This window comes from Neopsephotus bourkii, unplaced genomic scaffold (assembly GCF_033783945.1).
Source record: "Neopsephotus bourkii isolate Nb327-2 ecotype Australia unplaced genomic scaffold, CSIRO-AGI_Nbou_v1 NB_838, whole genome shotgun sequence".
NCBI lineage: Eukaryota > Metazoa > Chordata > Aves > Psittaciformes > Psittacidae > Neopsephotus > Neopsephotus bourkii.
The window spans coordinates 2,770,213-2,782,842 of NW_026901334.1; the positions used below are offsets into that span (position 1 = coordinate 2,770,213).

The window sequence follows — 12,630 nt, forward strand, 5'->3', positions numbered from 1 at the left end:
AGCATTAGAAAAGGTGGCCTGATTTCAGACAGCATATTTGATTTCTCTGGCTTTGGACACTTGGATGTCTATGGCTCTCCATCTATCTGTGTGTATATTTAAATAAAACCCCTTCTGGTTGTATTTCCATTACATTACGTATAAATGTATCATGGCCAAAGGTGACAGCCCTGGTGAGTATCACGGAGCCCACTTACACAAGTGGCTTTCATGGGAAAGGTAGTCTTTGATCAGCGGTGGTGGGTAATCCATCAGGCCTCTACACGCCTACAAAAGAGCTCTTTCTTTCATGCCAGTGTCTCAAAGCTTGCTGGCATTCTCAGAGATTCTAATGCAGTTTTACATCTGGTCATTCCATTGAAAGGAAATGTGCAATTAGTTTTCTACTACAGATGAACTGCAGAGCATCAGACACCAGGTCTGTGCTTAGGTTATCTCTGTTTTCTCCAGGTCTGTGCTTAGATGATCACTATTTTCTCTGTATCCTGATAGATTTAAAATAGTTTGCTTTTCTATGTGAACAAGATGTCTTTTATGTAGTTTGGGTTGGGTTTTTCTGGTTAGTTTTAGTGTGGGAGTGTTTGGCTTTTTATTTTGCAAGTCTTTAGATCCATACTCTTGCCTCTGTTTCTTTACAGGCCGCCTAATACTTGTCTCTGCACACAGTTCCAGGCTTTCAGCTCTTCCCTTAACAATGCTTGTGCTAAATTTTAGGTCTCCATCTTGAGTTATTGGGTAATAGCTGACTCCTTCAGTCTTCACTGCACTGGCTTCTCTACCACTATGGAGTTATGTGCCACAAAGGGGTAAGGAATGAGGTGGTGGGTATGGAGGACTGTTCTTTATCAGCGCTTAGGCTAATATTTACACCTGCTTGTTCCAATAATCTATTTACATACACTAGCCTTGATGGTGCTGCTGTTTGCATCTAGGCTTTTTTCCATTGTTACTTGCATTTCTTCATGGTTTTTTTTTCTAAGTGGGCTCTGGATATCAACCTGTCTGGTGTTCACCATTCACTGAGATGCTCTGGTTTGCCACCTTCTGCCATGCATCGGCTGTGCCGGGTATAATGGGGATGAGCAGACATTAGTTTTGAAAATGCTCTTTGTGGCTTGGTTGGAAATCACTTTGCAACAAGTGGAGGGGAAGTTAGTTATAGAAATACATCCCCTTGTTCCTTTTTCCCCACGTTCCTGGTCCTGGGCACAGCTCAGACTGTCCTTTGGAAGCTGGTACCATCAGGCTGTGATTGTGCAGGGTCCCTGCTCAATCAGCAGCTAATCGGTTTGGCAAAAAATCTTTGCAAACCCAAGGGGGCTAAAAAGTATTTTATGAAGCTGTTGCCTTTATTGTAATCCAGTCCTTTATTACCCTGCTTCCTTGGAGGCTGGCTCTGCTAACTGTGAGATGGGTTCTTTTCTTATTGCCAAGGGAGCTGTGCTGTCACAGATCCTCTTAAAAAAGCCCCCAGTCCAAGTAAAAGCTCAGTCTTGTGAGAGTGGTAGAAACAGCCCCTGTAAACACGTTGTTTCTGGCTGTTAACAAGAATTCTGTCGTCCTTCTTAGACCTGGCAGGTTGGGTTTTTTCCCCATCTTTCATCTCTCTGCTATTGTCTTGTTCTACTGCATACTCAAGCTGGAAAGCCAGTTTTACTACTGGCCTAGCAAAGAACAAGAAGTCCCTCTGGCACAGCAGCATCCAGAGACACTATGATAAAACAAGGATTGAAATCTGTTCCAAATCAAAGAGCAGCTATTAACTCACCTGTCACTTCTCTTGGCTTGCTAAATGCTGAGTTCCTATGTTACTAATCTAATTTTTCAAGGTGAAGGTACTTTCCTGCCTGTTCTGTGTCACTGCACGTGCGCAAGTGACGTCCTTTTCCTTGTCCTTTTCACCAGGAGATGGGAAGGTGGGAGAGTTTGGGATATCATGGCAGCAAGTTGAGTGTGTTTATGCTTGTGACAACTGCTCACATGCCCTTTTCAAGATGAATGTTTCAAGATGAGCTCTGATGGACTCTCCAGTTGGAAGCTGTCCCTTGGACAGGTTGCTTTGCCATTTCCACACAGTTCTGTAGGGTGGTCCAGCACTCACCAGAACAGCCCCTGTAGAGCTGTGCAGCATGGTCAAAGTGTATCCTCTGCTCATAGTCCTAGAAATGCCAGCGTAAGAGACGCCACCAAAGGGACTTGTCTGAAAAGAGAAATGTTCTGGGTGTTTCATTTTCCCATTCTGGGGGTTGTTCTGTGTGATTGAGTCATGTTGCCTTTGCACCTATAGTGTTTTTCTTACTAGCAGCACTCAGCTTGTCAGATAAGAGTGGTTTTCCTGCGGCTGCTGAGAGAAATCCTGAGCTTTGGGGAGTATTGAAAGCTTTCAGTGGGCTTTAGGCATTGGCATCAGTAAGTGAGAACCTAATCCACAGTTTTCATACTGGAATCCTCTTTCCTCCCTTGGTCACTTCGCTGAATTAAGCAGATAATTCTGCTCCTACTCAGCTCCTCTTTGTCTTAATACAAAGATTATTCTTTGCTGCCCTGAAGAATATTTAATTTAATAGAGCTTTTCCATGAGTAATAAAAGCACTTTGTTAATAGATCTTTAGCCCTTAAGCCCTGGGAGTAGTTTGTAAAATCTAGTCTAGCCACATGCCTGCTGCTGAGCAGACAACTTCACTGGTAGCTTTAGGTATCGAACATTTGTTCTGTGATGCTGAGAGCATGGCTTTTGGTGGTGTCTTTCAGTACTGGGTTTTGATGAGAGCAGACCTTAAAAAATGACTTTTTAAATAATTTTACTCCAAAGAAAAATGTACCTCAGTTGCTGGTATTAACTTCTGTTTTCTTTCTCTTTCGTAGAGCGAGGCTATGATCCCTACAACCCCGAGCTGCCCCAGCCCTCGCTGGAGGTGGAGGATGGTGCTCTGGCTGACATGACAGACGTGACACCCGGTATTCTGGAGCTGGAGCTGGTCAACAAAGCCATTGAGGCAGTCAAAAACGAAGTGGAGAGAGAGCAGAAGAAGTATGAGGAGCTGCTAGAAACCACAAAGGAGTTGAGTGCTTCAGAGGCCTCCTCACTCATTTCAAATACACCTGTGTCAGCTGGTGGGACACAGAATGATTCATTTACCTCCTTAGAGTATAATCCAGGTAGCTACAACTTTAATAATAACTCGGACTACAACCCTACTCCTCTGGCTGCTGCTAGCTGGTCAAGTAAATACACTTTGGATGCTTCCCGATCTAAAGGGAGCTCACTGGAATATGTTCCCAAGGCTGTAATACAGAATAAAAAATACAGTAGCACTGTTACTAACAGTAAATATGTGATTGATGACTCAAAGCCTTCTACAGACTTGGAATATGACCCACTTTCAAATTACTCAGCGAGGCTTTTGAGCAAAGCTACGACAAACGAGCCAAAGGGGTCCAAAAGGGGTAGAGTGTCCAGTTATGAGGAGTCTTACTCTCCTTCACGAAAGAGGTTCTGTGAAGAACTTGATGATGATGAAGAAGTGTGTGCCAGGTTCTCTTCCTCTGAGGATGAGGCTGATGTGGAATATAAAGCAACTTCTGTTAGTTCCCAATCAAAAGCTGGTTCTGAAAGTGAGTCAAGCGATGGGTTATCCCACACAGAGCAGAGCACCAAGGTGGATGACTTTGTTTCCCAGGATAGCAAAGAAACAGCAGTGCAGTATGGCATGGAAGGCCATCCAAGGTCACAGAAAAACCTTGCTAAAAACTCATCAGACAAGAGTGCAAAAGCAGGGAAATTGTGTGCTGGTAAGAACGGGCAGGAGATCGAGCATAAAAACAAAGACTCAAAAGATAAAACAAAAAGGAAGAAATCAGATGTTAGTAAAACACCTGGGCTAAATGAGTTTGGTAAGAAGGAGAAAAGTAAAAGTACAGAAAAAGACAAAGTGCTCAAAAAAGAAGAAAAATTAAAACCCAAGAATGAGGAGAAAAACTGCAAAGAGAAAAGTGTCAAAGGGAAAACTGATGGGAGTTTTAAGAAACCTGAAAAACACAAGTTGGAGAAAGCAGATGGACTTAAGAAAGAAAAATCCAAGTTGGGCAGCAGTAGTTCAGGGAAAAGCAAGAGTGAAAGTGTCAGCAAAGGCTCTAGCACAGAGAAGCTGGGGAGCAGCAAGAAAGACTCCAAGCTGAAAACAGGTGATGTGAAAAATGGCAAAGAAACCTCTGGTCATAAAAACAAAGAGAAAGGGACCAAGACTCCGGCACTGGAGCGAAAGAAAGAAAAGGTCAGTTCTGTAGAAAAAGGAGATCCAAAGAAGGGTCGGAAGCAGCAGAGTTTGAGTCATGTTGATCTGTTTGGTGATGAGAGTGGAGATGATGATGACAAAGGCAGGCCTTTGCCATCCACGTTACTTGACGTGAGCTCGGACTCGGATGGTGATGACTGTGGTTCAGACTCGGAGAGTGAAAACGAAGGGACAAAGAAAGCGAAGCGCTCTAAGTTGTCAAAGTCATCATCATCATCATCTTCCTCAACATCTGATGACATTGATTATTCCATCCTTGAGAAAGACTTGGACTTTGAATCAGATCCAATGGAAGAGTGTCTCAGGATTTTTAATGAATCTACAGATGTGAAAACTGAAGACAAGGGAAGGCTGAGGAAACAGGTAATGCTGGTTTGGGTTGCTTGGTTCTCACCTCTGAATGTGAAAGGATTCTGGTTTCATTTAGTTTAGTGGTGTTGCTTATCTTAAGGAGCTGAAAAGGGCTATGGAGGGAGACTCCATTTGTTGGAAGAACCCTTGTCATGACTGAGTTCTCTGAAGAGTTTGCACTTGAATTTACCTGCTGGATTAAAATCTGCTGTAAAATGTAAGGATTACATTACCTTTTGTGTGGAAGGGGTCCCTGCCTGTGGCAGGGGTTGGAGCTGGGTGAGTTTTAAGGTCCCTTCCAATCCAAACCATTCCATGATTCTGTGATTATTGATCTGAAGGAGGGGCAGGGTGAGCTCAGCAGGAACCATGACACTGCATGGTGGAAAAGCAGTTTCTCCTGGCATGATTGACTGTGGACTTTTATTCTACTATCAGCATCAGAAGTGAGTGCTGGTTTCAGGCTTTTGTCAGCTGGGTGAGTGAAGGGGCCGTGAGCAACGTTTTCCCATTCACAGCCTTCAGTATGGGGAGGCCAGAGTGAGGATCTGCAGTGTTGAGAGGAGAGCTCCTCTTTTGGGGAGGATAGCTGGACTATTAAAGCTTTTTGCTGAGCCCTCTGTTGCAGTCATGGCCCTGACACGTTCAGAGAGAAGTCTTGTGTTGCTGACAAGTCCTTTTTTCTACTCCTATGAAAAGCTTTAGTAGAAGAAACTATATAAAGCAGGTCAGTGGAGTGATTTCCTTCTGAACTATTATGCATTACTTGATTTCAGTTGATTAAAATTCAGCTGTTCTTTCTTCAGTGTTTGCTGTAATTCCCAGCTAGGAAAGAGTGCTTTATTTTTAGCTTTGTTTCTCCAAATTGCCCAGGTGAAGTGAAAATAGCTTAAGGGCACCTAATCTATAGTGGGAAATCCTAATCCATTGAGAGCTTTCCAAATGGGCTGGATTCAGAAAGGGCTGAACCAGGGGCTGCCACTCACTGCAGACAGTTAACGGAGCTGCAGTGTTGAGATGTCAGCAGCCTCCTGTGTGTGTGTCCTTTGATGTGCTTCACCTTATATCCCTGCCCTGAATAATTCCTTCTGTTTTGAAAAGGGAGGAACATGCATTGCAGAGGAGGAGGTCCTTGTATGAGCAATGAGTGTTTATAAGTAGGTACCTGCTTCCCTCTGCATTTATGGAGGGTAGGGGATTTTTTTCCACTGTGTATAGAATAACTTTGTAGATGGAACCAGTGTTGTTTGGTCTCAACATGCTCGTCCAGAGGGAAGGTACGTGTAGGAAGCATGGTACTTTTCCAGCTGGAAGGATCACTGTGTGAGAGAGTTTATTAGGGATGTAACTGAATTAACAGACCGAGTTCCTAGAGAGTGAAGTGATTCAGTGGTGATGGACACAAGCTCAGCCTTAGTGGAGTCTGAGCTCATCCCCACATCCAGCCCTCAGCTCTGTTGCTGCATTTCTAAGAGGCTGGCAGGGTTGTATCTGTCAGGCATTGGAACAGGGCAGTGGTGGGGTCACCATCACTGCAAGTGTTCCCAAATCATGTAGATGAGGTCCTCAGTGGCATGGGTTAGTGATGGCCTTGGCAGTGCTGGGCAATGGCTGGACTTGATGATCTTAAATCAATAATGATCTTAAATCTTTAATCCAAACCAGTTGATTCTATGATTCTAGGAAGTGTGTTTTATATGAATGAACAGCGGAATCAAATTCAAAGCCTTTAAAGTCTGTCCCCAAAGCCTTTAAAGTTCCAACCCCTGCCATGGGCAGGGACCCCTTCCACTGCAGCAGCTTGCTCCAAGCCCCTGTGTCCAACCTGGCCTTGAGCATTGCCAGGGATGGGGCAGCCACAGCTTCTCTGGGCACCTCCCAGCGAGCCTGAGATGTTTGCTCAGGAAGCATCTTTACTTGGAGAGGGGCTGTTACTTCCTCCTAAGTTTCTGGCCATACAGGTATGTGACCTGGGGCTTTGTCACTGCACTCTTTCTGCAGATAGGGCTGTGGATAAAACTGCAGGGAAACATTTCTCTAAATGTGGAGTGTGGGCACCATGGTTTGGTGCCGAGCAGGTTTGTTCAGGACCTGCTCTGTCAGCATGTTGTACAAGGGGCAGGAATGAGCCAGCTCCCAGGTTCTCTCAGAAAACAACCCAAAACCCCCTGCATTTTAAGATGCCACGAAAGGTCAGGTGTGAGTGGCTGGCAGAAAGCTGTTCGAGTCTCTGATGGCAGGTAGGGACTGTTGTGAATCGTGCCAGTGCTACTCCAGTACACACCTCATGGAGCGACTGCTGGGGGGAGAACTGTGCTGCTGCTGCTTGTTGGCTTCATTGGTGGCTTTTGGGTTCAAAACAAGGTTTGGTTTAGTTGGTGAGCAGCTGACCACATGTTCTCACCTGTCACCTGCAAGGACTTTCTGTTAACCATAAAGGAAACTTTTCAGATCTCCTCATTGAGAGGGATCTTCAAATCTGCTCAGTTTTGGAAGCTTGTTCTTTTGTTTTCCAGCCATCCAAAGAGGAAGGAAATGAAGAAAAGACAGAAGAGAATTTAACTACCTTATTTCCTGGCCAGAAAAGGAGGATCTCTCACCTTGTCAAACAAGGAAATGTAAGTGAAACTCTCAGAAGCAAAAGTTTAGATTCTGGAAAGTGAGGATTTTCTGTCCTGTTACAACCCTGGCAAACAATGCAGCCTAGCTTCAAGCAGTAGTGTTAGTGCTGGAATCCATCTGCATCAGTTTTCTTCCCTCCCCTTTCTGATTTCTGAAAAGGATGGCTAGGCATGTTACAAATGGCAGCAAAACTGTGATAACTTTCATAAAACCAAGGGTAAGCTATGGAAGAGTAAATGGGTTCTGCATCTTGCCACACATTGAGATGGACTGAGAGCTTCGTATAGCTTCATCCAATCACTGAAATAAAAACTAGCTGGACCCAAGGTCAGTCTGGGTCTGCTGGTACTTTTCTTTGTCTTGTGGACCTAAATGATAGCTGTAGGAATTTTGTCATGTGTTTCAAACCATTACCTTGTGTCTGTTCCCAATCAGCCAAGATACCAACTGTATCTTGTTTGATACTCTTCTTTCACAACTGTGAAAATACTTAAAGTACAGAGGTGAAAAATAACAGGAAAAAGCCAAGGAAGACATTCTGATTTCTTTTATTTCTTTCCCACTGGGATTTTAATTCATGTTTTCTCTGAGGGTTTAATGTGTTTCCCTCCAGGTGCTGAGTACAGATTAGTCAGCTTTATGTTCTAGCAGGATAAGAGTGGAGACTTAGGCACCGATTAGAGCTGGGGAGTGCAAATTAATTGTTCTCCCTTTCTTCCCTGCCTAGAAAAGGTTTCTTTTAATAATTTGAAGCCCTGAGGTCAACACAATGTGTTTTATTTAACTACATATCTTCAGCCAGTTCATGTGTTTTGATAAGGGCCCTTTCTTCCCAAGTGAAGAGATAAGAGGCTGAAGCAAATGGGTTGGAAATTCATTAACTCAAATATTTATTGTAAATGGGTGCCTTTTAGACATGTGCAAATCTTTCCATACATTTTCTTAATGTGACAGCTGATCCCAAAATGCTTTCCAGAGATGTGAGTCCCAGTGTAGCCGTTGCATGGGCAAACAGAGCCGATCTGGTGTGCTCAGCAGCAGCGGCTGTGAGCACGCACTGGGACCTGCGTTCCCTGGATAACCTCAGCCTGGTGCTGCTGTCAGCTCTGCTCAGGAGGTGCTGTAAGACCTGAGCTGCTGCTTTTACACACACACAGTTATGGCTCCTGCTTTGCTGTGTTGCTCCAAGTCGAATGCTTGTTCTGTCTGTGCTTGTGTTTTATAGCTCCAGGACTGAGTAAAGCAGAAGGGGAGGGAGGCGAGTTCTAGTTTAGTTGCTGGGGGAAATGGTGGGCCAAAGGAATTGAAGGTGAGGCAGAAAATGAGTGTCCTGTCCTGCTCAGAAGTCTGTAATTACACTTAATGGCTGACTGCATGCACTTTGGTATCCAGAAGCTGGTGTCAGCATCAGAGACAAGGAATGCAGGAGGTGCCAGCTTGCCCTTAATTTGTGGTCTCCGAAACACTGTGTTACTCATGGTCTGTTCGAATGCACCCTTCTCAGAAGAGATTTTATGAAGGAAGGCCTGTTTCTCACAGTTCAAAGGTTATTAAGTAGTGTGGAGAAGTTTCTACTACTGATGCTTCTCTTCTGCTACAAAACTTCTCTCTTTGCTGACATAATTTCTGGCGCCTTTCCTGCAGCCTAATTTTGGACATCAAAGAAAATGCATGTGGGACTTGTTTGTGCTGGTAATGGCTACAGCAGTGAAATGCCTCCAAGAAATAGGCAGGGGCAGAGCCTGTTGGAAGTTCAGAGCTCAGTTTATGTAATGCTCTAATCCCATCAGTATCCATGTGAGCAGTTACAGGAACTAGAGCCCCGAACCAAAGCTGCTGAGAGGTTTGGAGCTGCTATAAGGCAACGGTAGATGGCTCTCCAGCATGGGAAAGAGAGGGAGTGAATTGGAAAACTCAAGTGTCACATAGCAAAGGGGAATGCAGAGTAGTTGGTTGGTTTTTCATTGCAATATAAACTAAAGGAGAGTGCAGTAGGCAGCAAGGAGCTGAGAGTGTGGACAGCATCCAGAACCTGAAAGGAAGTTGTAGTAAGGTGGGATTCGTCTCTTCTCCCAAGTAACAAGTGATAGGACACAAGGAAATGGCCTCAAGCTGCACCAGGGTAGGTTTAGGCTGGAGATTAGGAACAATTCCTTCCCCAAAGGGTGCTCAGGCATTGGAACAGGCTGCCCAGGGCAGAGCTGGAGTCATCATCCCTGGAAATGTTCCCAAACCAGGCAGATGAGACCCTTTTAGTGCCATGGGTTAGTGGTGGCCTTGGCAGTGCTGGGGAATGGTTGGACTTGATGAGCTTCAAGGTCTTTTCCAACTTGGCTGATTCTATGATTCTAAGTGGGTTAGGCACAGTGATGGGGACCATCATGCCATTAAGCCAGCAGTTCAAATACCACTTTACCAATTTAGGAACATGCCAGCGTGCTGGGAGGCCTTGCCAGAGGGCAGATCATTAATGTCATGGTCTTTGGTGAGTGCCTATGTTCTGGAAGGTGGTTGGGATCTTCTCTCAAAAGCCTGTATTTGCTGATGGAGGGGAGTTGAGGAAGAGAGACCTTTGTTGGGTGAATGGAAGCCAGAGGGTGGGAGTGAGCAGGCGAGCGTGCTGCCTCTCAAACCTTTCTGTCTGCAGGCTGAGGTCCCGAGCAAGCCCATAGTGCGGCCGTACCGTCCCCCCACGGCTCAGGAGGTGTGTTACCAGAGGATCCAGCTGGCTCAGCAGCAGGCAGCACAGCTGGCTGTGGCCGTGCAAAAGGCCTCTCTTTCCTTGCCAGGAGAAAAGAGGAGGATTGCTCATGTGCCAAATGTAGCCCTCTCCGCAGCGGCCAAACAAAGTAAGCCAGCAGCCTTATCTCTGATCTCTCTGTCCTGTCCTCTCACCTGCTAAAAGACACTGATTTCTGTTTAAACTTCTCCTGAGCAGATGTGAAACTCTCAGATGTGGGGCATTGGCCATGGCTTGACTCTGTCCTGTTAGTGACCAGTGGAAAGTCTTTACCCTGAGATATTCCATCCTGTGAAAAGCAACAGACTAGATATACAGCCCTGTTCCTTCCTGTCTCACCCAGCCTCCGTCACTTCAGCCTGTTCTATTTCTGTTTCTGCCTTGGAGCACATTTGCTCATTTGCTCTTCCATTTAAGCTTCCAGAGATGGCACGAACAGGAGGGAAGTACTAATTAATGCTCATTGGTATCCCTTTGTAGTTGGAAGGACTCAGAGGTGACGTGACGGGTAGTTAGTGAGTATAGCTGACAGGGTTACCTCTTTAAACTCTGCTGACTCAGTTACCCCAAAACAAACAGAAATGAAGCACGTTTCCTGGCAGAAGGTTCCTTCATCCTTGCCTGGAAGGTGGCAAAATTGCCCAATTTGTATCCCTTTGGAGGCTTCCATTTGAAAAAAGCACAGCTTGCAGCATGGGCCTTTTATAGTAAGTGTCTTCTGGCTACTTGAAGCCTAGTGGCAGGATTTTACCTTTTCTGTTTCTTACAGGCCTTGTGAGTAGTAAGACGTCTGCTGCTGGCAGGAGTGTCACACCTTCCAATGACTCTGAAGCACCCACCCTTTCTTTGAAGGCTTGCACCTTAGCTGGGATGGCTTCAAAGACCACCAGCACCATCATGCCGAAAAGGATAGCACATGTTCCCTCCTTACAGGTAAGAAACTGGAAATCTCTCTGGTCATTCCCCATTGAGGTTTAACCAAGCTGCTCCAAACTTAGCTCTCTCTGAAGAGCAGTGTTTTGATTAGGTTGATTAAAAGGGATTGTTTCTTCCTGTGGTTTTCCTCGATAGCATTGTATAAAAAATTAAACACTTGAGGGGCAGAAGCTTAAAAAGATAGAAATACTTAAGTGCTGCTCTGATCTCTTTGAATATTGATCCCTCCTCTTCAGCCTGAGCCTTCTGTTGTGCTCTGTGCCTAGGTGTGGAGCTGTTTGTGTCAGAGACTTGGAGCCTTTCGCGTTCAAAAGGCATGGCTGGATTAATGACCTTCCTGGGCTTTGTGGGCTGTACAAAGGAAGGTGGTTATGAATAATGGCCCACAGTGACCTGTGTAGTTAAAATGTGATCATTTAAACTTCATACTGCTGTTAGTATTTGGGGGAAAACCTCCTTTTTTTTTTATCTTTCCTTTTTCCCCATGAATACCTGCCTTAGTTTTTGGGTACTGGTGCTATGGGTTCCTTAGCACAGAAGTCCCTCCTTTCCTCATGAGCACTGGGGAACAAGTTACTCACTAAGTTCCAAATACAGTTCCTCATGTAGCAGCAGGTGATGGCATAAGCAGCTGTTAGCTGGAATGGATGGCAGGGAATGTCCTGGTTAATGCCAGGGCTTGATTTAAGGTTATCTTTATTGATGATATCTTGTGTCAAGATATAACTCTGCTTATTTCTCTAGGAAGGAGAAGTCGCTTTCTTCCTTCCCCACCCAAAAAGCCACCATAGTAACGTAGAACTTGAAGGTGATTACAAATAAAAGAAACAACTGAAAAGATAAAATATTTACCAGTGTTACAGAGGTGTTTCAAGGGTGTCATATGAGAAAATATATATTTGTAATGAAAAGGACCAAATCCCTGTGAACAGGTCATTAAAGTGGAAGTCTCATGAGGAAAATGAGTACTCTTCATTGAGTTAACCAGTTGTTCCCCCTTGAACGTGCTCATATCTTCAGTGGAGCTGGTTTTATTGCATAATTGCAGCAAATGGTTTCATTTGTGGATATCTCTTGGGTGGGATGGAGACTGACAAAACAATTTGGGTGCTTTAGAGGTGAACATACAATTTCTTCTCTGGAAAAGAGGCAGATTGTGTGATCTGAGGGGTACACTGATGTTTAATGGAAAACTGCAGTGATGGGTTGTAACTCGGTCCAGTGTGCTGGTTTTGTGCCTGAAGAACATGTCATTCAATTTAAGGGGGAAATCTTTTCAGGAGTATCACGATTTGCATTAACAAAAGAAGAAAACCCAAGTGCAGGAAACTTAAAGGAATCCTGCAGGAAGTGTGATGATTTAGTTGGCTGCCAGCTTGGCAGGAGTGGTTCTCCCATTCTCTCTTCACAGCCAGAGCACCAAAAAGAGTATCATGTCTGTTGTGCACATAACTGTTGTGTGTTCATGTCTGCAAAGCGTGGTGCTTGGTACCATCCTCATCTTGAGCCTGCTAATTCAAACATCAGCATTCTTGTGGTCTGGAATGCTTGCGTGTGTAAATGTAGTATTGTGACTAATGCCGCTGGGAGTCTTTGGCTGCTGGATGAATTGTGTAATGAAACGTGGTTGTTTTCTGAGGTAGTTCAAATACTGAAGGTGGCACAAAAGCTTCAAGTGGTGTTTCT

The 12,630-nt window shown here is 44.8% G+C and overlaps 1 protein-coding gene across 2 annotated transcripts in view; it reads left to right on the top strand.

Annotated features, from left to right (window-relative positions):
• Positions 1-12,630, top strand: part of REXO1 (RNA exonuclease 1 homolog) — a 37,616-nt gene that overhangs the window by 10,731 nt on the left and 14,255 nt on the right. For both annotated transcript variants that reach the window (XM_061356003.1, XM_061356004.1), the window contains exons 2-5: positions 2,866-4,658; positions 7,163-7,264; positions 9,916-10,117; positions 10,778-10,941. In XM_061356003.1, the coding sequence (XP_061211987.1) occupies positions 2,866-4,658; positions 7,163-7,264; positions 9,916-10,117; positions 10,778-10,941 (2,261 nt within the window). The remainder of the gene's footprint in view (positions 1-2,865; positions 4,659-7,162; positions 7,265-9,915; positions 10,118-10,777; positions 10,942-12,630) is intronic.